The sequence below is a fragment of the Pezoporus wallicus genome, unplaced genomic scaffold (assembly GCF_028554395.1).
Source record: "Pezoporus wallicus isolate ANWC-B61680 ecotype Strahan unplaced genomic scaffold, APGP_CSIRO_Pwel_v1 contig_5787, whole genome shotgun sequence".
Taxonomy (NCBI): domain Eukaryota; kingdom Metazoa; phylum Chordata; class Aves; order Psittaciformes; family Psittacidae; genus Pezoporus; species Pezoporus wallicus.
In genome coordinates, this window is record NW_026637253.1 from 13,476 (window position 1) to 38,934 (window position 25,459).

Sequence of the window (25,459 nt, forward strand, 5' to 3'; positions counted from 1 at the left end):
TCCGCAGCGCCGGGACCGGGAGCAACGCGCGACCGGCACCGGGACCCGGGGCCGCAAACAGCCCGGGGGGGGGGGGCGGAGCCTGCGGAGGGGGCGTGGTCTGCGGAGGCGGGGCGGGGCTTCAATCGCTGCCGGGCTATAACAGCGAGTCGGGAGCGCCGTGTGCCGCTGCCGCCGTTGACCTTCGCGTTCCGTCCGGTGCCGGCCGCTGCCCGCTCCCGCCATGGCGCCCAGGAAGTTCTTCGTGGGGGGCAACTGGAAGATGAATGGCGACAAGAAGAGCCTGGGCGAGCTCATCCACACGCTGAACGGCGCCAAGCTCTCCGCCGACACCGGTGAGGGCGCGGCCGCACGTAGCGCACGTCCCGCGCGGCGCCTCACGGCCCGGCGGGGCCCGGCAAATGTCAGAGGGCGGCGGGGGCCTAAATATAACCGGCGGCGGGGCTAAATATACCCGCGAATCGGCCTTGCCCAGCCCCGGTGCTCCCGGTCCCCTCTCCCACCCGGAGCCGCGGAGCTCCGTGCTTCAGCCGAGCTGTGCTGCTGGGGCAGGCTGCGGGACCTTGCCCCGGCCTCACCGCCGCACCCGGTTGCAAAGCGCGGCGCTGTTCTCCCCGGTTCTGTCGGGTCTGGGCAGCGGGGCGTGATTACCGCACGATTTCTTAGCTAGACCCTTCCCAAGGGACCGGTGTGAACCGGCAGAAGGGCCTGGCCATGGGCCTGGTACCATTTCTCTGTGCCCTGGGCAGGGCTTCCTGCTGTTGAGTCCTCACGTAGCGGGGCTGCTCCTGCTGCATGAGGTCCCCACGTGTCAGCGAGGGCGGGCTGAGCCTTCCCAGGAGCAGGGGAGGGAGGGATGAGCTTTTGGGGCTGGGATCCGGGTGTCTGCGCTTCGCCCATCTCAAGGGTAAGCACTGTCTTTGCCTTCCAGAGGTGGTTTGTGGAGCCCCCTCCATCTACCTTGACTTCGCCCGTCAGAAGCTCGATGCAAAGATTGGAGTTGCAGCACAGAACTGTTACAAGGTACCAAAGGGCGCTTTCACAGGAGAGATCAGGTGAGCCCCCACAGGAGGGTGAAGCCAGGGTGCCTCTGGGGCATGAATTTCCTCCAGAGGTGTAAGTAGTCTCCTTTCTCCCCAGCCCAGCAATGATTAAAGATATTGGAGCCGCATGGGTGATCCTGGGCCACTCAGAGCGAAGGCATGTTTTTGGGGAGTCTGATGAGGTGAGTGACCCTGGAATGGAGAAATGGTTCAGATCAGAGGTGCCTGTGAAAGCTGGAGGGGTGAGCAGTTAAAATAAGGCTACAAGAGTAGGTCTGACTTAGCTGCCTTGCTTCTTTTCTATGCCCAGTTGATTGGGCAGAAGGTGGCTCATGCATTAGCTGAAGGCCTTGGAGTCATTGCCTGCATTGGAGAGAAGCTGGATGAGAGAGAAGCTGGCATAACAGAGAAGGTGGTTTTTGAACAGACCAAGGCCATTGCTGGTAAGGGAAGAAAATGGGTACTTTTTACTGCTTTGGACTCTTGGGAAATGGCCATCCCAGCCTCAACTGGAAGGCTGTAATGGCCATCCTAGCCTTCCTTGTAAGGCGTGCAGATACATTGCTGTCAGTGTTCACACACAACATTAATGTGATCATGTTGATGAAAGGCCTATATGCTCCAGGAAGTTTTCTAGTTCTGCCTTTTCCAGCATGTACTGTGTTCACCTATGCCTTCTCCCTCCTCTCCAGATAATGTGAAGGACTGGGGTAAAGTGGTACTTGCCTATGAACCAGTTTGGGCTATTGGAACTGGTAAAACTGCAACTCCACAACAGGTAGGAGGAAGGGAAATGACTGACTATAAATGGCCCACTGACCCTTCCCGCTCAGGAGAGCTTCTTGAAGGTCCTCTCTAAAGAATAAAGATTTAGAGGATCTCTTAAGATTGTCTCAAAGAGTTTTTCCATCCTCTTTGAAAGGGAATGGTGTGTCAAATGGCCAGCCCTCAGTGCAACCCTTTCTGTTCCATTGCAGGCTCAGGAAGTTCATGAGAAGCTCAGGGGATGGCTGAAAAGCCATGTGTCTGATGCTGTTGCTCAGTCAACTAGGATCATCTATGGAGGTAAATGACTCTGAAGCCTCTTTCCAGTGCAAGAAGCACTTTGTTTCTCTGCTTATTGCTGCAGTTGTACAGCATGCTCTGCTAGTGAGGAAACTGGAGCCTGTCAGAGCATGAAGAACCACTTACTAGCTTGTTTGGGTAAATGGGAGACAGTCTTGCTGTATGCATAGCGAAAGGTGGCTGGCACATTGCAGATCTTGCCCTGCCCCCATTTTTTGGAGCTGGCCACATCTGACCTTAAAATACTGCTCCCTCCTCAGGTTCAGTCACTGGCAGCAACTGTAAGGAGCTGGCCTCTCAGCATGATGTGGATGGCTTCCTCGTTGGTGGAGCGTCTCTCAAGCCCGAGTTTGTGGATATTATCAATGCCAGGCACTAAAGCAGCCGGTGAGGAACAGTCCCTTGTGGTTAAAAGCAAGACATGGAAGCAAAAAGGGACCCTTCATTGCACACGTCTCTGTTCTGAGGCTTCCCCCATTCACGGTCATTGTTGTAGCTGTGCTGCTAACCCCTCACACACCATGTTGGAGTCCTGTTAGTGGGGGCCTGTCTCAGCAGAGTCTTGACAGCCTCCTCTCTCTGTTGGCAAAATCCTTGGTTGCCTGTTGACCCATAGAAGCCCACAGTCAACCTGGCCAGTACCTCCCCCTTTCTCTGCTGTGCTGCAGGGAGAGGGGGCCACTGGTGCTGGGGGAAGGAAGAAAGAAAGAACTCTAGTCTCTTGCATCCTTCAGCTCCATCAGCAAGGAGCCTGTCAGCTTAGTCCCTTGTGAGATGTCTTACCTCACCCATGTCCCCTACTGAACAATAAATGAAAAAAAGAAAAAGCAAAGGTGTGTCCTGGCTCTTACTTGGAAGCAGCTGGGGACAAGGAGTGTACAGAACTTCACAGAACTTACTACTTGTGAAGGTACCTGCTTCCAGGGCAGGTAGTGAGGGTTTGGTGGCCTCTCTTTGAGGGCCCACCATTGCCACAGTGGCCACTGCACAGGTTTGACCTGCTATTACAGGCTTGATCTGGTATTACAGGCTTCACCTGCAGCATGCCCTGAGTATCTTCTGTCATGTTACAGCACCTCTTTGAGCCCGTAGTCATTTGTGTGCATCTTTTCCACATCTCTTTATTCCAGCACTTGCCTGTCACTCTCATGGGCTGATCTTTCCATGCCCTCATGCCCGCTCTTTGCCTGTGACAACTGGTGATTGACGTTGCTGCTCGTTAAATGCAGAGCAGTGCAGCGCCCTCTCCGTGCAGGGAAAGATTTTCAGGCCATGTGATGAGGTTGTGCTTGCTGTACCAGAAGGCAGGACTAGATGTTTCTTCCCAGCTGCTGCACCAGCTAGGCGGCCTTTAGCTAAGGGTAACGAGAAAGGAAGTGCCTCACAAGGACGAGCTTCGCAGTGGGGTGGTGCATCCTTGGGCGCTGAAAGGCAGTGCCCCTGGTCGGAAGCAGACGTGTGGAGGGGCTGGCAGCGCACAGCTGCGATGCGCTCTCCTAGCTCGTGTTCTGGTCTGTGGTTCATGCAGATGTGGTACGTTCCTCCCCTTCCCGCATCACCCGAGGGACGAGAGGCGGGAGGGGGCAGCGGAGGAGGGACACCGGCTCCTGCTGTGGCCTTCCAGGGCCCACCTGCCCATCCCCATTGGGACCGCGCGTTCCGCTCCCGGGGAGGAGCAGGGACCGGCGCGGGCGGTGGCCGGTGCTGGGGCGCCCTCAGGCGGCTGCCGGGCCCTGCGCCGGCTGTAAGATGGGAGGATGGTTCACCGGGACCGGCTGCAGCTCCGCGGTGTGTGCCCGCCGCGCCACGGAGCCCGGGGCGTGACCGACATAGGGAAAATAGGATGGGAGCCGCGCATCGATCTTGTTGCTGTGCGGAGAACACAGAGGCGTAAAAGCATTCCTTTAATGAGGAATAAACTCATGGACAGTAATGCATTAGCAGGAATGAAAGATCTTGGTTTGTTTCGGTTTTGTCTGCTTTCTGGCAAGGCCATGGCTCTGTGGAGTGGGAATACTGCCAGATCCTCACTGCAAATTGTGGTGGTTGGATCCTGAACGGGGTTGCTGCATTGTGCCTGATGTGACACAGCCTGAGGGAGGCTGCTGTAGCTCCATGTCATCAGCCCCAACCAGCAGCCAGGCTGCAGTTGTATTCCCAGTAGTCACACACACACAAGCACACATATACACCAACATCTGTACATGGATGGACACACAGAGCTCAGTCACACAAGCACAGCACCAGGGGCCTCATCCCACCCCCTCTATCAGCTGAGTAGGATGAAGGTGCACTAGTGAGCATGCACATATATATATGTGTGTGTGTCTATAGATCTATACATACACACATGTACAGCATGGCTCCCTCCAGCAGCTGGGCTCACGCAGCCTGCCCAGCAGCTGCCCCTCAATCCCAGCCCCTCCAGACCCCCTGGTTCCTCAGTAGCCAGCTCCCCTGTGGTGCTCTGGACGCCCAGGGACCCCCCCCCAGGACTCCCCCCAGCCTCTTCAGCAGCTGCTGGGACTCAACCAGTGCCCCTGGTGCCATCTCCTCCCTTGCAGCCTCCCTCATGCCCCCTCGTTGCCTGGTCCAACTGCACCCTTGCTGCCACCCACACACTCACCTCCCCCATGGGACACTGGCACCCACAGCCCCTCCACACGCCTGCACATGGCAACAAGCATCCCTCACCCAGGGAAAAGTTTATTAAAGGAGTTTAGTGAACAGATGGGATGGACAAGGCCAAACCACCTCAAACCATTTACATGCAATCAGTCCTTTTCAGTCCTGTATTCGTTTTCCCACACTTGATCCTGTGCACATCACCTAGATCCATCCTTTTTCTGCTTTTGGCTCCTCTCCTGAACACACCCTAATGAATCCTGTGCAATCCCCAGCACTCTTCCCCTGTATCCCATCATGTGTCCCACAGCCCTGAACACAGCAACCCCCCAGCCCTAAAGGCACTCTGGAGCTGAGGGTCCCCTGGGAGGGTCACAGGATGTCCCTTCCTCCGAGTCCTTAATTTGGGTTCCCACCTGCAACTGTGCCCCTGTACTCCTTTGGTGGGCTGATGGCTCCTTCTATAGGCCTGGGGGCAGCTCAGCAGTGTGCTGTTTGTGGTCCCCCCCCCAGTCATCATCTCCCTGTGTTCCTCTGGGTGTGCAAATGAGGTTTTAGCACATAACCTCCTTAATGATCAGTACAGTTAGATTTGAGGTCTTTTAGTTATATATGTACATATATATATATATAAAACTAAACAAAATTTCTCTCTAAGAGCGTTCAGTTCCTGTGTTTAATTTCTCTTTTTCCTTTTTTAATTCTATGGTCATCTAGAAACAAGGCAATTGAGCCATATGATCTTGCTGCAAGAACATGTAAAACGTGCACGAAGACACAGACAACTCCTACCAGTCCATTCTTCAGCATCAAATGACAAGGGACAGGAAGAAAACCATGTTGTTGCTTTTCCTGCTGCACTCATTTGTTGAAGAGCTCCTTGGAAAGCAAAGGCAAGAGGGCCTGGAGTGCTTTATGTGTTGAGGGTTCTTTTGCAGGGGATATGGTGGAAAACTACATCATGTGTGGGTTAATGGCCAGGGAGTGAATTCAGATGGGGCAAGTGTAGCATAGAAGAGGCCAGCGCTGGGGAACGCTGGGGGGTGACACTGGAAGAGCCTGAGACTCATGTCTGATGGTTGTGTCCAGCTGAGCTTGGACCAGCTTATCTAACACGGACATTGCCCAGGGGCTGCAGAGAGGCAAAGTGCACTGGAGGGAAAGGGAGCAGGGCCTTGGACTTTGGTACTAACCACAAAACACCCGGCTCTGCTTGTCAGACACAGGGGGCACAGCCCCGCAGGCACTGATGGCACCCACTGGCAGTGCAGCCTCATCCCTCCCCAGCTCCCCAGCCTGAAGAAGAGGGCTGAAGCAGCCTCACCACAGCAGGTCAGGACGCCGTGCCCCAAAAGGCACTTCCTGGCATCTGAGGAGACATGTCATGGGAGGTTCCATGGAGAGCCTCATTCTGCTCCACATGTTAATTAAGCATTTACCAGGGGGAATGAATGTCTTTCCACACAGATTATTTGCTGCATGAGTGACCACCACCCTGTGTAGCCCAGCCTAATTTTGAAGCCAGCCCCAGTCTGAGGTGGGCAGGACAACGTCCAGCAGTCTCTTCCCACTGAAAGGATCCTTCAGTTCTCTGGACACACTTCTGATAATTGCGGACATCACCCAGCAAGGAAGGGCCCAGGAGCACCTGGGAGAGTAGAGCAGGATCACAAAAGATCCTGGAAAGCAACGTTTTACAAGGGCATAAAATGACAAGACAAGGGGAATGGCTTTAACCGGCCAGAGGGGAGATTGAGAGGAGACCTTATAAAGAAGCTCTTCCCTGTGAGGGTGCTGAGGCGCTGGCACAGGGTGCCCAGAGAAGGTGTGGATGCCCTATCCCTGGCAGTGTTCAAGGCCAGGTTGGACACAGGGGTTTGGAGCAACCTGCTCTAGTGGGAGGTGCCCCTGCCCGTGGCAGGGATTGGAACTGGATGAGCTTTAAGGTCCCTTCCAACCCAAACCATCCCATGATTCTATATTCTGTGAAAGTGCTTCTAATGCAGGTGATCCATGCTCTGAGCTTTCCACGTGGAATTCAATACCAAAACGACAAGCTCTTGCAGGCAGAGCAGCCAGCTAACACAAGCAGTCAGCTGGGCGGAGCATTACCAGCAGGATGGTGAATAAAGAACCCACTGGAAGCATAGATGGCAGGCGCAGGGCAAACCAGCAGCGCCCGCCTTGCTGCACGACGCCGAGCGTTAGGTGCGGGACGCGCTAACCGGAACGCTGCCCGTGCGGCTCGAGAAGCCTCTCTTTTGGGCGGCGGAGGGGGGGGTTACTCAGAGGGAACGAGGCTCCGCAGTTCCTACATGCGCTGCCCGAGGCAGCAGCCGGGCTAGGGGCGGAGGTAACGCTGAGGGATAAGCAGCGCCCTACCCGAGGCTGCGCTGAGGCCCCGGCCGGGAGCAGCAGGCCCTGCCCGGGGGCTGTCGCTCAGCGCGGTTGCTATGGCAGCGAGTCCGGGCCCCGCCTGCCCGGTTTCCATGGCAGCGGCACGCCGCGGCCCGCGCAGCCTGAGGGAGCTGCCTCAGCGCGGCAGGGAGCGGGGCCGGTGAGCATGGAGGACGAGGAGCTGGAGGAGGAGGAGGAGGAGGAGGAGGAGGAGGAGGAAGAAGCGGCAGAGGAGGAGGAGCAGGTGAGGGAGGGGGCTTCAGCACCCCCTGGCTACGGCTAGGCCGGCGCTGGTGGTGAGCTCTCTCCTTCTCTCCCAGGCGCCGGCTCCGTGTCCCCTGACGGAGGAGGTTCTGAAGGAGGGTCTCTCTCTCCTCTGTAAGACCAGCAACGGCCTGGCCCATGCCTATGTCAAATTTGAAGCCAAATCCAAGTGAGTGTGCAACATCTGCCCCGGGAAAGGCATGGAATGGTTTGCGTTGGAAAGGACCTTAAAGCTCATCCAGTTCCAACCCCCTGCCATGGGCAGTGACACCTTCCACTAGAGCAGGTTGCTCCAAGCTGCATCCAACCTGGCCTTGAACACTTCCAGGGATGGGGCAGCCACAGCTTCTCTGTGCACCCTGTGCCAGCGCCTCAGCACCCTCACAGGGAAGAACTTCTTTATAAGGTCTCATCTCAGTCTCCCTTCTGTCAGGTTAAAGCCATTCTCCCTTGTCCTGTCCCTACAGGCCCTTGTCCAAAGCCCCTTTCCAGGTTCTTTGTAGCACCTTTAGGCACTGGGAGCTGCCCTAAGGTCTCCCCTTAAGGAGCCTTCTTTTCTCCAGGCCTCTCTTCTCAGCCTGTGTTCATAGGAGAGAAAGCCTCCTCCTTGCCAGGCATCTCTGTAGCCACAGAGCAGTTGTGCTGGGAGGCCATTGGTGATCGGCTGTGTGGGGCAGGAGTGTTTCCAGGCTGTATTTTCCAGCCATCTGGCTTCCAGTCTGCACCTCAGCATAGCTTGTCCCTCCTCAGCCCTGAGCTGGGGGCTGCCTCCACCATGGCTGGGTGCACTGGTGGGAACTTCCATGTCCCCCTTCACTGAGGGGAGCCTGCCCTCAATGTGGTCTCCTAAGGGGACCCAAAGATGGTGACATCCCCACAGTCACTTTGAGAAATGCCGTTCAGTATTTCTGCTGTTAACTGCTAACCTTTAAGGTGTGCACTTAAATACAGTGTCACAATGGCCTTGGGACAATTTGGAGCCTCAGCCCTATCAGTATACCCTAGATTTAACTAACAGGCCTCAGTAACAGTGTGTCTTTCAGCAGCCTCATAGGTATCTCAACCAGCTTTTTCCCACTTGGAAAGTCCTTCCACACATCCCTTGGTGTTGCCACTGCTGCCTAACAGACACCCTTCTCCCCCAGCTTAACCTCTCTGCTCTGGTTCTGCCCTCTCCTAACAGATACAATTCAATGGGAGCAAGTACTCTGTGTGCTGGGAAAGTGGGTCTGATCTTAACCATTCAGCCTTTACAGACTGTTTTAGCCTGTCCCTATCACCTGCCTTTTTCTTCCTTCTCTCCAGCAAGGCTTCCCAGGACAGCAGGGAAGTGGGAGAGGAGGATGCCCTCCCTCCAGCAGCTGTAAACTAGTAGCAGAGGGAACTGAGAGATACTTCCTCCCACAGGGACTTGACAGATATCAGCCTCCTCGAAAGCTTCATTCACCTGCGGTACGTGGATTTGTCGGAGAACAAGCTGCAGGATTTGGCTCCCCTGAGCAGCCTAACCCACTTGCTCTGGCTGAAGGTGGATGGGAACCTGCTGAGCAGTGCCTGCATGCAGGAGCTGCCTTACCTCCAGGTCATCAGCTTTGCTCGCAACCGCATCAAGGGCATGGAGGGCATTACTCACCCCCGCTTAGCCAACCTCAGCATGAAAGGTGATAAAGACCCCTCTCCTCATTCTTGTGCCCACAGGACACTCTCTTCAGGTGGGATTAATTCTCTCATTGTTTCCTTCTTCCTCTGGCACTCAGAAAATAAAATCCAGACAGCCCTGGGCCTGAGTCATGACCGGTTGTTCAGCCTGCAAATCCTGGAGTTGCGAGGAAACAAGCTAAAGAGCACAGCAGGGCTCAGTCTTCCCAAGCTCAAGACCCTCTATCTGGTAAGGGATCAGCCAGCTTGGGGAGTGAGACAGAGCTGCTCCAGAGCCTGGAACCTCCAGACCATGTGAGGAAGGGAGACACTGTGCCCTTCAAAGCAGCACAGATTTTGTGCTAGTGCAATCAGTTCAATCTTCTCAATCTGAGAGAGGAACAGATTTCAGATTGCTAAAGAGACAAAATCACTTATTTTGGGGTAGCTCCTCACTGTCTGCCCAGACAGTGTGGAAGGAGCAGCCACTGACCAGTACTAGCTCTGCAAACAGCCAAGGAGAGTTCAGTGTGTCAGGTTCCCCTCTCCTGTGGGTATTCTCTTCTGGCAGTGTTAGGCAAGCCTGTATTCCTTGTGCCTCGAGACCCCCAGAGGTCCGTGAGGAAAGCAACAGGTTTGCTCTGGGTGACAGGGGGAAGTGACGCCTCTTTCTCCTCTCTGATGGGCCTAATCAAATACTGTTTTAAAACCAGTACAATCAGATGATTCACGCTTTCAGCTGCCAAAAGGAAACTGGTTAAACACTGCAGTGAAACTAAGACAGGAAAAGCAATTTCCGAACATCATAAACTATTGCTTCAGAGAACACTTACTCCTAGAGACACGAGTGAAGAAAGTAGGCATAGCTTAGTTCCATGCATCACACAGTGCTACAGCTTGCAAAGGCTAGATAGAGTGTCCTGAGTCACTACCCCTTAAAAAGCAATTACAGATTCTAAAGGCTTTTAGAATCAAGACTCCCTGTCAGAAAACACTGAGGAGATGGCTTGCTAAGATTGCCTGCAATTTTCTGGTGGAAAGCTGAGATTTTAGGACTAGAGGTGCTCAAAGGAGGGATGAATCGGATAAGTCACTAGATACAGCGCAGCATTTCAAAGTGAAAACAGTGACTTTAGTGAATGATTGAAGGGAAGCAAACACAGCACAGGGTCTACAAGAAATCTGGTGAGGGACTTTTGCCAAGTGCCTGTAGGGACAGGACAAGGGGGAATGGCTTTAACCTGACAGAAGGGAGACTGAAATGAATGAGCTCTTAGGCAGAAGTTCTGCCCTGTGAGGGTGGTGAGGTTCTGTCACAGGGTGCCCAGAGAAGCTATGGCTGCCCCAGCCCTGGCAGTGTTCAAGGCCAGGCTGGATGGGGCTTTGGAGCAAGCTGGTCTAGCGGAAGTTGTCTTTGCCCATGGCAGGGGGTTGGAACTGGATGAGCTTTAAAGTTCCTTCCAATCCAAACCATTCCATGATTCTATGAGTCTGTGATGCCATGATTTAAAGGTTATGACTGCGGGATTTCTGAGCTGCACATGTGAAGCAGCCAAATTGCAAGATGCGATTATTAAAACAAGAATAACTGACTAATTTCTCAGGAATCTTTGGGGCTTGAATTTGCCTCCCATGTCCACATGCTCACTATATCATTCTGGAGGGAGCTTTCTCTCCAGGAGATGCTTTGCTTTCTGTATAAAGATTTCAGTATTACTTGAGCCATGGGTAGATATAGCTGATGCCTCAAGGGCAGGGTTCAAGACAAAGGGTTCAGCTTAAAGGAGTGGAACCAAATGTGGTTAATGTATGGCATAGTTGCAGATGAAAGGAAGCACTAATAAAGCTATACCTACTAGTAGGAAGACTATGAGCTGGCTGTGTCCCATTCGGACAGTGAGGATTACTGCTCCCTGTCAGAGCCCTGTCAGCAGGGCTCTGGCTAAGCACCAGATTTTTATCCTGGTTGTTTGGCTATGGAAGTAGAGATTTAGGGTTATGGATTAGGGTTAGAATGGATTAAGGTTAGGGTAAGGCTTACTGTTAGGGGTTAGAGTTACGGAATTATAGTTAGTGTTTAGGATTAGAGTTAGGAGTTATGGGATTAGGTTTAGGGTTGGTTTTATGGTTAGGATTAGGGTAACAGTTAGGGGTCGGATTATCCGGGTCGGATTATCCCGGGTCGGATTATCCCGGGTCAGATTATCCCGGGTCGGATTATCCCAGGTCAGATTATCCCGGGTCAGATTATCCCGGGTCAAATTATCCCGGGTCGGATTATCCCGGGCTGGATTATCCCGGGCTGGATCATCCCGGGCCAGATTATTCCGGGCCGGATAATCCTGGGCCAGACTATTCCGGGTTAGTTTAGTTTTGCCCGCATTTGGTTAGGGTTTCAGGCTTAGGTCCATTCTTTCCCCTCCAAACTGTTGCTCTCTGTGGCTTTAGGGACTCAGATTTGGCACTGCCATGGAAGGGGGTACTGTGCTGGCAGCAGCGTGTTCACCTGGCGTGGCTTTGTCACCAAGTGATGCTACAGGAAACACTTTTCCAGTAAACTTTCGGTCCTTCAATCTGAATACTTAGAACCCATTTGACCAAGACCCCGAGCAACCCAACCTGGCTTCAGAAAAGGCTGTGTTATGAGTGGCAGGGATTCTGAAGGGTAGAAAGAGTTTTAAAGACCAGAAATAACTGCTGTTCCCTCTCTTGTATGTCCACTTTTTCCTTCTCTCTTCCTGCCTCCCTGGTGCTCAGGCCCAGAACACCATTTCAAGCCTTGAAGGCCTTGAGGGGCTGGAGCAGCTGGCAACTCTGCACCTGCGTGACAACCAGCTCGAGACCCTGGATGGATTCTCTAGTAGTATGAGGTGTCTGCAGTACCTCAACCTACGGTGGGTCCTCCCTGATCTGATGGGGACCAGAGACCCTTTCATCAGGCTGTATTCCTATTTAGATCTTTAGGATTTTTTGGTTTCTTTGGAAGTTGAAGAGCTGATTGGGATAGGTTGACTGGTGTTCAGCAGTTGGCTGTTGAGATTTATAACAGCCAGGGCCTTTCCTGGGCTTTTCAGAAAAGATCTGCCCCTCAGTCACTCTCACACCCCACCTCATGCTTCCTGTTGTTCCTTGCCATAGCTCCCCTGTATCCCTCTCAGCATGTTCTCTGTGTCCTGGACATGAGTGAAGTGCTATTTACATCTTGGCATTTGCCATACAGGGTGATGGCGATACCACACAACTCAGTGGACTGTCTGAGCACAGAGAAATCCAGAGATGTCCTTTTTGTCCCTCAGTCTGAGGAGCTGCAGGCAGATCTGTATTGTAGATCACAGGTCTGTGATCTAAAGTCTACAGTCCATCATGCTGACAAGTCTTGCTTTGTCTGTCTTGTCACCCTACTGTTCCAAAGGGATCTCACTACTTGCACATGTCTCTTTGCCCTGCTCTCTGTGCTTCCTCTTCTTCAGGAACAACAGGATCAGTAGCTTTCAGGAGGTGGCAAAACTGCAGGTCCTGCCCATGCTGCAGGCACTGGTGCTGTTGGACAATCCATGCTCTGAGGAGACTGATTACCGGCTGGAGGTCCTGGCCCTGCTGCCACACCTGCAGCGCCTGGACAAGGATGTAGTTGAGCAAGAGGAGCGAGCAGAGGCAAAAGAAATCCGTCACAGAAGGCAGGAAGAAGAAAAGGTGAGACTAGCATGGCCAGAGGAAGTGAAGGGGAAAGAGAGAGGATCAGACATGCTGCTCAAGCCTCTCCTTCTGTAGATTACATGAGGAGAAGGCTGAGAGATGTCAGTCCCAAGGGCAAAGACAGTCTGAAACAGAGACCAGGCTTCACAGCCTGATTGTGATGGACAGCATCACAACCCTCTGGCCATCCCCATCCTCACTTGCAGAAGTGAGTGGTGAAAGGAATTCTGGCATGGAGTCATTTAGCTTGTCCCTCTTTCCTTCTTCAGGAAATGGAGAGATCAGAGCAGGGTGATGCGACTGAGTGACCCTGGTTTTAACACCTGTACCCAGAGCCAGTCTAGGTTTGGAGATGCCTTCCCCCACACGTGCAGTTGTAGGTACCAGACCCACCCTCACCTCAGCTTGCCCCTGGAGAAGAAAACAGGAGAGCTGCCCACCCTGGTCCTGGAATCTGCCCTGAAGTACTGCAGTGGGCTTTTGCAGTCACTGCATTCATGTGCCTTCTCCTCAGTAGGCCTGAGAGGGAAAAGGGTGAAGATACAGGTTCTGTGGTTCAACTCATGCCTCCCAAAAATCCTACAACATTTTCTGATTTGAATAAAAATAATTAATGAGCCTGGAGTGACTGGAGTTGTTTATCCTGCACACCCACTCCCATTCCCGGCTTCCTCACCCTCGTCTGTCTACGTCTATCCCCTGTCTGTCTCTCCCTCTTTCTCTCTCCATCCTCTACGTGCTGTTTGCAAAGCTTTGCTAAATCCTGACTCATCGCAGCTCTGGGTCACATGCTGCTGTCCCGGCCCTATCAGGGGCGTCTCCATCCTGCTGCTGCCGCCGCCGTTGGCTTAGAGGACACATCATCTCCCCTTGAGGTCCTGCATCCCTCCTCAGCTCCGTCCTCGCTCCTTTCCACCAGTACTTTCTCAGTGTCTCTCGTTCACCCCTGCCCTAGGAAGGTAAGTGTCTCTCCACGGCCAGCGCCCTCCTCACCGCATGCACGTTTCTGCCCCCCACCCCGTGTCCTCCAAACCCCACACGCACTTTGGGGTCCCTGCGGAGAAGGTCCACGCTGAGCGGCATTAACAACCGAACTCCCCTCGCTTCCTCCCCCTGCTCCTCCCACCTCTTCTCCTCACCCCCACTCTGCTCACTTTTCTTTCGTATTTTAATTTCAGGTGCTCCCTCCTTCCCCACCCCGGGAAAGCATCGTTTCAGATGTGAACCCAGGGGATTGCAGGAGGGGGGGCAGTCAACAAGGATAGGCGCTGCTCCCAAGGGCACTGTCGACAGGCTCTGCGGGAGGGACCTTTATCAGGAGATGCGGGTGGGGAGCAGGCAAAGCTCAGTTCGGGCACTGCTGGGGAAAGGACCCAGCCTCAGAGCAGACCAGTCCCCAGCCTCCCGAGGTGTTGACACAAACACGGGTCTCACGGAGAGGAAAGAAGGCAGGAAGGGAGGGCGGAGGGGAGGAGAAGGGATGTTTTCGCATCTGCACAGCCCCACAGCACACAGAGGAGGGAGGGGGGCAGCAGGGAGAGGAGGTGACAGTCAAGCAAGCAATAGCTGCATCAGCCACGACACTGCAGCAGTGCGCGCTTCCTGGGAGCAGTGCCCAGCCCGGGGGGGGATCGCAGCAGCACCGGGAGCTTGGGGGAAAGGTCTCACCCACGCTTGTCTGCCTGGCGGGGAGGGGGGACTGCGATGCCCTGGCCACAGGCAGTGCCGCGGAGCAGTGCCCTCGGGATGGCACCGCAGCAGCGCTTGTCTCCTGGGATGCCCTGCCCAGCCCTAGCCTCAGCCTGGCTCCTCTCTGCTTCTCGCTGTGGTCTACGGGCTCCCGGCCATGGCTCTGTCCCAATCCCTTATCCTAGCTTATCCCCCTCTGACCTCGTTTTAGGACAGTGCAGCGGATGCCAGGGATTTCAGGGTGGTTCTTTGCACTGTTCAAAGGAGGGCAAAGGCAGGGACACAGGGCAGCAGCACAAGTGGAGAAAAGGATTTAAAGGACTAGAGGGGAGAAGAGATCAAGTGAGTTATGGGGTGGGGTGTGCAAGGCTGGATCTGGGCGTGTTATATGGTTTCCTCTGAGCTGGCTTCAACAGGGGCAGATGGATGTGGGCAGAGGAATGTGACATGGGCAACTTGACCACAGAAGCAGAGAGGCACCACATCTGGCACAGGTCTTGCTATCAAAGAGCAAGTTAATGCAATCCTGTTCCTCTGTCTCCTGTGGAGGCTGTTGGGGCATGGCCAGGGCACTGCTGCAAAGGAAGCTCGCAGCTGCACAGGCACGGCTCTGGAGGAAGTTCCTACGGCGTGTGCCAGATGGCATGAGGAGAGCTGCCAAAGCAGCTGATGGGGGATTCCAGCCCAGATGGACATGGTGGAGAGCCCTGTGTGGGCTTCAGAAAGCCCTGGTGTCGCTGACTGAAACTCCCCACTACGGGAAGCCGAAACCCCAGCGCAGCACCATCTCCACCACCTGAGGCAAAGGGCTCAAGAGCCGGCTCCTGCTTTCCCCCCGCCAGTTTCTCCGTTCCCCTCGGTGCCATGATGTGTTATTTGCAGCCCCACCACCCCGTGCTGAGCCCCAGTGCTGGCTGCACCGCTGCTGCTCACACGCACCACAGCCTCTGCACCGGGTTGTGCGTGGGGCCGGCCCTGCTGAGGTGAATCATGGCTGGGGGCTGGAGGAGGAAAGCCTGCCAGGGCTGGGGACATGGGGTGATGCACACCTACCTGCTGCTCCTTCTCCTGTGGGGGGGGCAGCTCCCCAGCATCGCATGGTTCCATGGCAGGGGAATAAGGCAGTGCTATGGGGGAGGAAAACGAGTGGGTTTGGACCCCCTCAGGATCAAACTTCAGCGAGAAAAGCTTTTTCAAACAGCCATCCTCACCCACCAGCCTGTTTTGCACCTCAGGTTTAACTCAGTGTCCCAAAAAGCCAGGTTTCCTCACCCTTCCCATCCTACAGAGGTGCCTCCCAGTGTCATGCATCCCCCATGTCAGGAGCAGAGCAAAGGGCCAGGTCCCCCCCTTCCCTTCAGAGCCCTCTCTCCCGTGTGAGGGCCTTCAACAAGATGGCTCCTCGGGCTGATGGCCAGCTCCACCTCAGCGCTGCCTGACCCGGCGGGAGGGCTGAGCCGGGTGCCGGGGCAGGGACACGCTGCAAGGACCGGGCTGAGGGTCCCCATGACCCAGCCACCCGCTGCCTACCTCTGCCCCTGCAGCCGCCACGCTGGGCTGCCCTGGCAGGGACCGTCCTCACCTCCCGGCAAGGGGAAGCAGGACGTGCTGATCCCTCCCTCTGCTGCCCTCAGCGCTGCCTCTGTGTCCCTCCCGCTCTCTGCCGTTCATCTCTGCTCTTGTCGAGAGCTCTGATAAACGGGCGGAGTGCAGTGGTGCAGGGAGAGGGGGAGTGGGAGCTCCCGGTGTGTCACGGGCAGCGAAGGGGCAGAATGAACTCGAACAGATGACCAGTTCCTGGGCAGATCATGGGCAGATTTCCACACTAAACCCACGACGGTTTAGTACCAATTGCTCAATTTTCCTGAGCCCCTACTTTTAGCTCCAGCTCCTCAGGTCTGTATTCCTTGAGCTCCCTTCTCCCTGACAGTGTCCTGTTTAGATATTAGAAGCACCAGATCCTGGGGGTCTCTCAGAGCTGGGTATGTCTTGTCCTCTCCACAGGCTCGCCATGGCAGTCGAGAGGATCCATGCACGTGAGATCCTGGACTCCCGTGGGAACCCCACTGTTGAGGTGGACCTGTACACACACAAAGGTACGTGGTGAGGACAACAGGGGATGTGCTGCCCACCCAGTGGAGCTTGTGCGACCGAGCCATGTGCCTGCTAGCATCAGGGATGGAAAGTGTCATTAACACAGATGTATTTCCCTTGTCAAACCCCTGTGATGTCCAGCTGCAGCTATGCTTTTAGTGCTGGGACACAGTATAAGTTTGGAAACGCACCCATGGCCATGCTCATGAGGGAGGGGAAGGTTTGTCCCCTGTGCAGGCATGGACACGCACATGTGTCTCAACTGGAAGAGCCGTGCTGGGCCCAAAGGTGGGTGGGCTGAGGGGTGAGGAGCAGTGGGGGGCCAGAGCAGGCACCCCTTCTTTACAGGAATCCAGCCCTAGTCTGAGGGGGAGGAAGCTGCTGGCCATGGGTCAGGCTGCCTCTGGAACCAGGAGGAGGGCTGAGAAGCCAGACCTCCACCCTTTGCCACCCATAGTGCTGGGTTCAACGTGGACCACGGGGCGCCTTAGATCCAGGTTCCTCAGCCTGGAATTCCTGGATGCTTTTATTTCTGCTGCCTGGTGCTCCACCTCTGAGACAACCAGCCCTGAGGGGCCACCCTTGTGCACAAGCAGTTACCTCATCCTTTCCCAGGGCAGCAGGACACCAGCAGGTCCGTGAGGGTTCTCCCTCCCTCTGCTCACCTCACATGTGTGTTCTGCTGTTCCCCCAGGCATGTTCCGAGCAGCGGTCCCCAGCGGCGCGTCCACCGGGATCTATGAAGCGCTGGAGCTGCGGGACAACGACAAGTCACGTTTCCTTGGGAAAGGTGGGGAGATGCCTGTGCACAGGGCTCTGTCGGGGGTTCCACTCAACTGCTGCGGTGGTGCGGATGTGACCCTCAGGGGGACCACAGAGGCACAGAGCTAAAGTGAAAGATCAGGCCTCAACCTTCCCTCGCTGTCCCTCTCTGTCTCTCTGTTGGTCCTCTCCCTCCCTCTTTCCACTCTTCTCTTTTTGCCTCACTCTCTCTCTCTCTCTCTTTTTCTCTGTCTCTTCCCTTCTTTAGGGGTCCTGCAGGCCGTGGATCATATCAACAGCACTGTTGCCCCAGCTCTCGTGGGCTCTGTAAGGATTTCTCTTTGTTCTCCCTTGTCCATCGCTTACTCTGGTCCATCTCTGTCCCCTGATCTCTGTTTCTGCCTCTCTTCATTTCACTGGGTTAACAGACATAGTGATGCTCTCTGTGAACTTGAGCGCACCCCTCCTTTCCTCCATGCCTGTATGTGTCCACAGCAAGCTTCCCTCTGGGTGGAAAGGATTTAATGCTACATGACCCACTGCAGCACCTCTACCGCCTAACTAGCCCCCTCAATGCTCCCTGTAGAGCTCCCTCCCCTCTTTCAGATGTGCTCCTCCTCAAGCACCAAATCTCACCCATGTGTCTGTGGCCTCACACCCTGTTCATCCCAGCCAGCACTCGTGGTGTGATGAGCAATGACCATAGCGTGCCAGGTCTGGCACAGCACTGGGCTGCACAGCAGTGGTGTCACATCTGCAGTCTCTTCACATCTGAAGACCTGGAGCCTGCTCTGAGGAGAGCTGAGCTAAAGCCACACGTTACACCCTGTGGGGAGGTCTGGCTGAGAGCCCAGAGATCTCCACCCCAGAAAAACACCCAGCCTGGTGGAAGGCACGGATGAGGCCATACTCACTCCCGGGGACAGCTCCATCCAGTCTACATTGCTTGCTTGGGGTTGAGCATGTACTGTTGTTCTGCCTAGCTTCTGTGTGGTCATAGCACCACAAAGCTCCGTGGAAGCTTCCAAAAGGCTGGCTAAATCCCCAAGGCAGTCCTGTGTCCCCAGCAACACATGGCCTTGACCGATCCCTCCTCCAGTGTGGGCACATCTACACTGCACTGCAGCAACATCATCGTGGTGACCTAACTTGACTACATACCAAGGCACTAGTTTCCAAAGCTACGTGTGTATATGTTCCCCCACAAGCTATAAAGGTCCCTGTACCCCACAGCTTTATTCATCAATGTCTCCTGTCTCGCACACCAGAGCCAACAGCTCTTCTCAGCCTCCCCTTCTCAGAAGCCGTTTTCTTTCTTGCAGGGCCTCTCTGTTGTGGATCAAGAGAAGATAGACAATCTGATGCTTGAGATGGATGGCACAGAGAACAAATGTAATCCATCCCTCTTTTTTGGCCTGGGAAGTAAAGAGCAGGGGAGGCTGCAAGGGGCTGGAGCGGGGGGCACTGTCAGAACTGTGGTGAGCCCAAGGCTGGCAAGGGCACTGCTGGGCAGGAGGTTGCTGGTGAGAAGCCTAACTCCTCCTTGGTTTCCTCCACAGCCAAGTTCGGTGCCAATGCTATCCTGGGAGTCTCGCTGGCTGTGTGCAAGGCAGGAGCTGCAGAGAAGGATGTCCCCCTGTACCGGCACATTGCTGACCTGGCTGGCAACTCTGATCTCATCCTTCCTGTGCCAGTAAGAGCCCTCTGTCCTTGACATCCACCTGCAGAAACTCCAAAAGAAACTTCAAGGAGTGTGTTGGGAGGTGGAGAAGGAAGGAATATAGGACTGAAACATCAGCTGAGTGCACTGTACTTAAAGAAGCAAACCAAGGCCTGGGATTTGACAGGTTTCAACATGGAAAAGAGGGGCCTGAGGAGGATAAGACAGAGGTTGTGGTGAGAGCTGACCTAAGTGAGATCTCACTTAGCACAAGAACCAGAGGGCATCATGTGAACCCTCTGGAGCATGGTTAAAAACAAGGGCATATGGGTCTTCACAACAGGGGTAGCTGCTCTGTGAAATTCCATCACAAAGGGTGTTGTGGGTGCTAACATTTTCTCAGAGTCAAGGAGAAAGGTCCTGGAGGAGGGGCTGATGTTGCATTGCTGATAAACAAATACAGATAAACATAGCACAGATGAACACATATAGCTCAGGAGATCTCTTACAGGGAATCCTCCTGGAGGCTCCAACACAAGAGGGATGTGGACCTGCTCAAGTGAGTCCAGGGGAGGCCACGGTGATGCTGCAAGGGCTGGAGCACCTCTGCTCTGGAGAAGTGCTGAGAGAGCTGGGCTGGTTCAGCCTGGAGAAGAGAAGGCTCCTTAAGGGGAGACTTTAGAGCAGCTCCAGTGCATAAAGAAATCTGTACAAGAAACCTGGTGAGGTGCTTTGGACAAGGGCCTGTAGGGACAGCACAAGGGGGAATGGCTTTAACCTGCCAGAGGGCAGATTGAGATGAGATCTCAGGTAGAAGCTCTTCCCTGTGAGGGTGCTGAGGTGCTGGCACAGGGTGCCCGGAGAAGCTGTGACTGCCCCATCCCTGGCAGTGTTCAAGGCCAGGATGGATGGGGCTTGGAGCAACCTGGTCTAGTGGAAGGTGTCCCTGCCTGTGTCAGGGGCTTGGTTCTTTCAGGGTCCCTTCCAACCAAAACCATTCTATGATAAGAATCTATGAATTAGGAGGGAAAGTCCTCTCCAACCATTTGCTGTGAGCCACTGTTGGAAAGAAGACCCCAGGCCTACATGCCCTTGGTCTGATGAGCTGTAGCTGATGTGTTGTTACCCTGTGGGATGTCACAAATGGGCATGGTGAGAGCCTCCTCTAGGTGGTGCCAGGACAGGCACCTTCAGCTCTGATTCTCTTACGGACTCTTCCAGGCTTTTAACGTGATCAATGGAGGTTCCCACGCAGGCAACAAACTGGCCATGCAGGAGTTCATGATCCTGCCTGTAGGAGCTGAAAGCTTCCGCGATGCCATGCGCATCGGGGCTGAAGTCTATCACAACCTCAAGAGTGTCATCAAGGAGAAGTATGGCAAGGATGCTACCAACGTGGGCGATGAGGGAGGCTTTGCCCCCAACATCCTGGAAAACAGTGAAGGTGAGAGCCCTGCAGAGATGTGGTACCTCTGTCTGCAATGCTGTGGCTTCCTATACCCAGTTCACAGCGTTTCCCAAAGATCAATTAAAAATATGATGCCTCAGTGTCATTGACCTCCTGTGTTAGGGAATGGTTCCTAATCCACTTTGACTTGTGGTGGTCTTGATCCGTCATGGCCTTTTCATAAATACTTTTTATGTATGTGCACACTTCTGCAAGGACTTCCCCCAACTTGTCTCTGAGCTGTGGGACTGTATTCTTCCTCCTCCCTTTGGACATGGCCTCCACAGCTCCGTGGCATGTTACTGTTGTGCTCTGAGCTCCCTTTACTTCTCCTATCTCACTGTCAGACCCTTCAGTGTCTCCCAGAACCCTCCCAGGGGAGGTTCTCACTGAAAGGCAGAGCTTTCTGTATGGGCTGACTGCAACTCTCCTCCTCCCAGCTCTGGAGCTCCTCAAGGAAGCTATTGACAAGGCAGGCTATACGGACAAGATTGTCATTGGTATGGACGTGGCAGCCTCCGAGTTCTACCGTGATGGCAAGTACGACCTGGACTTCAAGTCGCCAGACGACCCAAGCCGCTACATCTCTGCAGATGAGCTGGGTGACCTCTACCAAAGCTTTGTACGTGATTATCCAGGTGAGCTGCTGTGCTTGGCAACAGGGAATCAACACTTGTGTGGCATGCTTAACAGGTACATGCCCTCTGTTTCTGGGGTGGGAAAGGAGGCAGCTTTGACTCATGTCTCTTCTGTTGTCCCTTCAGTGGTCTCCATTGAGGATCCCTTTGACCAAGATGACTGGGAAGCCTGGTCCAAGTTCACGGCCAATGTGGGGATTCAGATAGTGGGAGATGATTTGACAGTGACAAACCCCAAGCGCATTGAGCGAGCTGTCGAAGAGAAGGCCTGCAACTGCCTCCTACTGAAAGTCAACCAGATTGGATCTGTCACGGAGGCCATCCAAGCGTAAGTCCAGCCCACTGCCCTTGTTGTCCTGTGAAAGGGTTGGTGATGAATCACAGCAGGGTGTCATCTATCCATTGGATGAATAGACTTTTTGTCTCTACCAGAGTGTAGGGTGCTGAGGGTGGGAGGAGAGGCTGCCTGGACCTCACCTTATGCAGGCAGCATTAGAGGAGTGAGAGCTGCTGACTGCATCCCTCGTTCCTTGTAGCTGCAAGCTGGCCCAGGAGAATGGCTGGGGGGTGATGGTGAGCCACCGATCTGGGGAGACTGAAGACACGTTCATTGCCGATCTGGTTGTAGGACTGTGCACTGGGCAGGTAGGTGAGACCCAGGCCATGCACAAGTCTGGAGGAGAGCAGAGGGGTGTGAAGGCAGAATCCCTTGCTTCCCCATGGGGAATTGGTGCGAGTTATGACAGTGTCTTAACACTACTTGTTTTGGGGAATGCTTTGCAGATAAAGACGGGTGCTCCCTGCAGGTCTGAACGTCTGGCTAAATACAACCAGCTCATGAGGTAAGAGGCTCTGGGGGTGGGAATGCAAAAGAGAGACTGGAGGAGTAACTGGGGTGGGAGAAGCTGAAAGCCTGAGGGTAGATGAGGCCTGTGGGGGAAATGTTATGAAGACAAGGCACAGAGATGACAGTAGGATCCCAAGGAGATTTCTGGAGCAGTCTCCTTCCCTCCTCCTTGGCTCCTCCAGCCCATGTCAGCTTCTTGCTGATGCACTGCCTCTCTCTGGTATCCTGGTGCTTCAAATGCTCCCTCACAGCAAGGGCCTGACATGTGTTCTCTCTTTCTCCTGCAGGATTGAGGAAGAGCTTGGTGACGAAGCACGCTTTGCCGGACACAACTTTCGCAACCCAAGTGTTCTTTGAACACTGTCCCCAGGGCACAGCCACCCTGCTGCTCTTTCCCACCTCACAGACTCTGAACCTTCCTTTGCTCCACTGCTCCCTTTTTCGCTCTTTCTCCCCCACTCTGCCACCTGGTTCCCTCTCATTTCAAACTCCCTTGAGTTCAGGTGTCCCCAGCTAGATGTACCAGGTGAAGGATGAGAGAGAGGCCTATACCTGTGTCCCTTGCTTTGGGGTCATAAGCATTTCTGGATGTAGGCATTGCGTGTCTGTTGAGGTTCTGTGTGCAGGGCTGCATCTGAGCCGCTCTGTTCATGTGTGAGACTGCGGAGCACATCAGATGCCTGGTGTGTTTCCCCTGCACACCGGAGCACGGGCAGTGAACATATGTGCATTGGCTGCTGTGTTTGGACAAGTGTTGCACCCGTGCCTGTGTAAGAACGAGTGTCACCAGTGGCTCGCTCTCGTTGTGCACGTGTGTAGGTGCATGTGTGCTGGCCTATGGCATCCTTGTGCCCCAGGTTGTGTCTGCACCGAGCTCTGGTGGGACCCCAGTGTCCCTCCTCTCCACCCCAAGTGCTGTGCTGTGTTGGGATGTGCTTGCCAGCAGCTTAGCGTTGAAGTGCACTGCTGTCCCTCACTGGGTCTCTGTGTGTGTGTGTGTGTGCTGTCAGTCTCCGGGTCAGCACTGTGGGATGATATATTAAAACACATCCGTAAACAAATCCATGCACTCGTTTGCTTCTCGTGACCTTTTTCTCTCTATTTCCTCCCCTCTTGCAGTCCTTCACCCTCTCCTCTGCCCATAATGTCTGCTTCACCTTCTGAACGGCCCATGCTCAGCTGAGCAACAAACAAACTACAGATCCTAAAACTCAATTAAAATGTATTTCACACCTGAGTTGCCTGGCCTGGCCTGATGTTTCTCTCTACATGCCAGTGTTTGGGAAATGGGGACATTTTGCCATCAGAGCAGGGGAGGCTCATGCAGAAAGGTAACTGAAACAAGCAGAGGCAACCAGCAAGAAAAGGCCCTGGTACTCCCACCTCCTTTCCCAGCCTTGTCCCACAGCCAGGCTGCTCTGCCGGGGGGGAAGGCAGGGGGGAGGGTGGGCATTGCCCCCACCATCTCCACCAAACCACATGGCATGAAGATCTGCTGTGCGGTCTTTAATTGTGCCCTCCAGGGTGGGCCCCAGGCTGTTCTCAAGTGATGGGAACCTGGAACTGCAAGTTTCTGGGAGAGAAGAGCCTCCTCCCCTTGCAGAGCAGTGACTAGAGGGATAGACGGAATGTGTCTCTCAGCTCCATCTTGTTTCACAGAGGCAACACAGCAGTACTTGGGAAAAGAAGCCCATGCTCAGCTTGTGCCCCAGCAGGCCAAGAGCCAGCAAGCCTGCTCAGCAGTGTTATTGTGGACAGACTCCAGCCAAGGCAGGAGGCTGCTGTGAGAAATCCAACCCAAGCTATGATGGGGAATAAGCGGTAAAACCACCTTGCCCACTGCTACCAGTTCATGTCAGTAGCCCCCCTATGTACTTGGGCACACGCAGGTCCTGCAAACCTCCTGCCCCATGTCACTACAGTAAGTTTCCAGACCCTTGCTTAAGCCACACCGCCTTGTCTTTTGTGATGAGCAAGGCCAGGGGAAATCCCAAGCCCTCTCAAACCTGTCCTGATTCAGACTTTAAAATCAAAAGACGACACCTTAAACCACTGCCATTTCACTGCTGATTCTTCACTAAATAGCACGGGGAAGGGAGTAGGTTCAAGAAGGGAAGACAAAGGCTGTGGCACACATGCCCAGAACAAAAAAGAGTGGGAGGGAGAACGTAAGAGTAGAGACAGGATTGGTTCCTAGGGGATCACTAGTGGATACAGAACAAATCTCGGTGCTAATGAATAGCTTGTGCCCTAGCCGCAGGCCATCTCTCGCCCGTGCTCTCTGTCAAGCCTCCCCTTCAGCCCCTCGGAGCAGAACTCCTCCCGGACTCGAAACCTGCCCCTGATCGCAGCATTACCCGCTCAGCGCCTCATGCCCAGGGCCGAACAAACCCCCGCACCCCCCGGAGGCACTGCCGGGCACACCACGAGAGGCGCCTCCCGCCCAGCGCGGGGTGAGGGCCGCGGGGAGCAGCCCGCACACGGCGGCGGGGCCGGCACATCCCGCACGCCGCGGCTGCCGCTGGGAGCTGTAGTCCGGGAGCCGCGCCGGGAACGCTCCATTTTCCCGTGCCGGGGCCTGCCGCGAACCGGAATGCTGCCCCCGGCAGCGATGGGGATGTGAGGGGTGCGTCAAGGGGGTGCCTGCCCCTCTGCAGTGGTCCCTCGTAGCCGCGTCCTCCCTCAAAGAAGAGTTTGGGTACGGCAACGCTGGTTTTGGGCAGGAAGGTGCGTTTTGGGTGCGTGCAGGTGGTGGGGGAACACCCTGTTTCCAGTTGTACACCTAACGGCTGTGTTCCTTTGTTTTAGAGGCTGGACTTTGGCGAGTGATATGGCTGTTGCTTAGCAAGCAGGGCAGCTTTTTGGAAATCACGTTTCTTAGCTTTTATGTTCCCTAGAGCATCTCCCCTTCCCACATTTGCCTTTTTCTTGTGCAAGGAAAGAAACTTAAGTACCTAAGGTAGTCTGTGTTGCCCATTTAAATACAGCGTAGCATTAACAGCAGGGAACCGGTATATATGTCCCCACACTGTGGTAACAATTTGTTAGTGAAGAGCTGTCAGTATTGCCACAACCCTGTGTCAGGGAAGGCACCTGAAAGCACTGAGGTGCTGAGAACGCATTGTCCTGTGGCAGGGCCTCACCTTGATGCCTTTTCTCAAGCTGAAGGTTTTGTCACTAGTGGCACAATGTATATAAGGAATATAGGGTCCCTGATACATTTGCCTGGTCACTGCAGATCTTAGCTAATGCACCATAAGATGTATGCTGCTTTCTCATCACCTCAGTGGCAGAGATTTGGTTATTGTTTCTTTGTGATAGGAATGTCCAAACACTTCGCTGTTCCCACACCTGAGGGCTGCTGGTGCATAAGCTTATGTCTCCATCAGACTGCTGTCCTATAATATGCATTCCAGTATGCTTCACTATGAGGAACAGCACAGGGATGGGCTGGGGATGTGACAGTATCTGTGCAGGGAAACATTTCTTAGATTGGTTTTCTTTAACTCTCAAGTCATACTCTGGTTAGATGACATTTTCAGAACAATGTCAAGTAGTTAAAGGGATCGTTTAACACCAGCCACCACCCCTCCA

General features: G+C 54.4%; 3 protein-coding genes across 3 annotated transcripts; all 3 read left to right on the top strand.

Annotated features, from left to right (window-relative positions):
* Nucleotides 1-123: 123 nt before the first annotated feature.
* On the top strand, nt 124-2,934 carry TPI1 (triosephosphate isomerase 1). Its single transcript, XM_057404442.1, has 7 exons — nt 124-335; nt 932-1,055; nt 1,141-1,225; nt 1,354-1,486; nt 1,736-1,821; nt 2,021-2,108; nt 2,369-2,934. The coding sequence occupies exons 1-7, from the start codon at nt 224-226 to the stop codon at nt 2,485-2,487; spliced, it is 747 nt and encodes a 248-aa protein (XP_057260425.1). The 5' UTR covers nt 124-223; the 3' UTR covers nt 2,488-2,934.
* A 4,237-nt stretch (nt 2,935-7,171) lies between these two features.
* On the top strand, nt 7,172-13,352 carry LRRC23 (leucine rich repeat containing 23). The gene is made up of 7 exons (XM_057404441.1): nt 7,172-7,374; nt 7,451-7,563; nt 8,802-9,055; nt 9,152-9,282; nt 11,790-11,926; nt 12,503-12,725; nt 12,998-13,352. The coding sequence occupies exons 1-7, from the start codon at nt 7,297-7,299 to the stop codon at nt 13,034-13,036; spliced, it is 975 nt and encodes a 324-aa protein (XP_057260424.1). The 5' UTR covers nt 7,172-7,296; the 3' UTR covers nt 13,037-13,352.
* Nucleotides 13,353-13,523: 171 nt separating this feature from the next.
* Nucleotides 13,524-23,102, top strand: ENO2 (enolase 2). The gene is made up of 12 exons (XM_057404440.1): nt 13,524-13,687; nt 16,422-16,513; nt 17,206-17,301; nt 17,542-17,600; nt 18,596-18,665; nt 18,833-18,966; nt 20,155-20,377; nt 20,821-21,018; nt 21,145-21,346; nt 21,555-21,663; nt 21,802-21,860; nt 22,153-23,102. Exons 2-12 carry the CDS (start codon nt 16,429-16,431, stop codon nt 22,220-22,222), a joined length of 1,305 nt encoding a protein of 434 aa, XP_057260423.1. The 5' UTR covers nt 13,524-13,687; nt 16,422-16,428; the 3' UTR covers nt 22,223-23,102.
* Nucleotides 23,103-25,459: the final 2,357 nt, after the last annotated feature.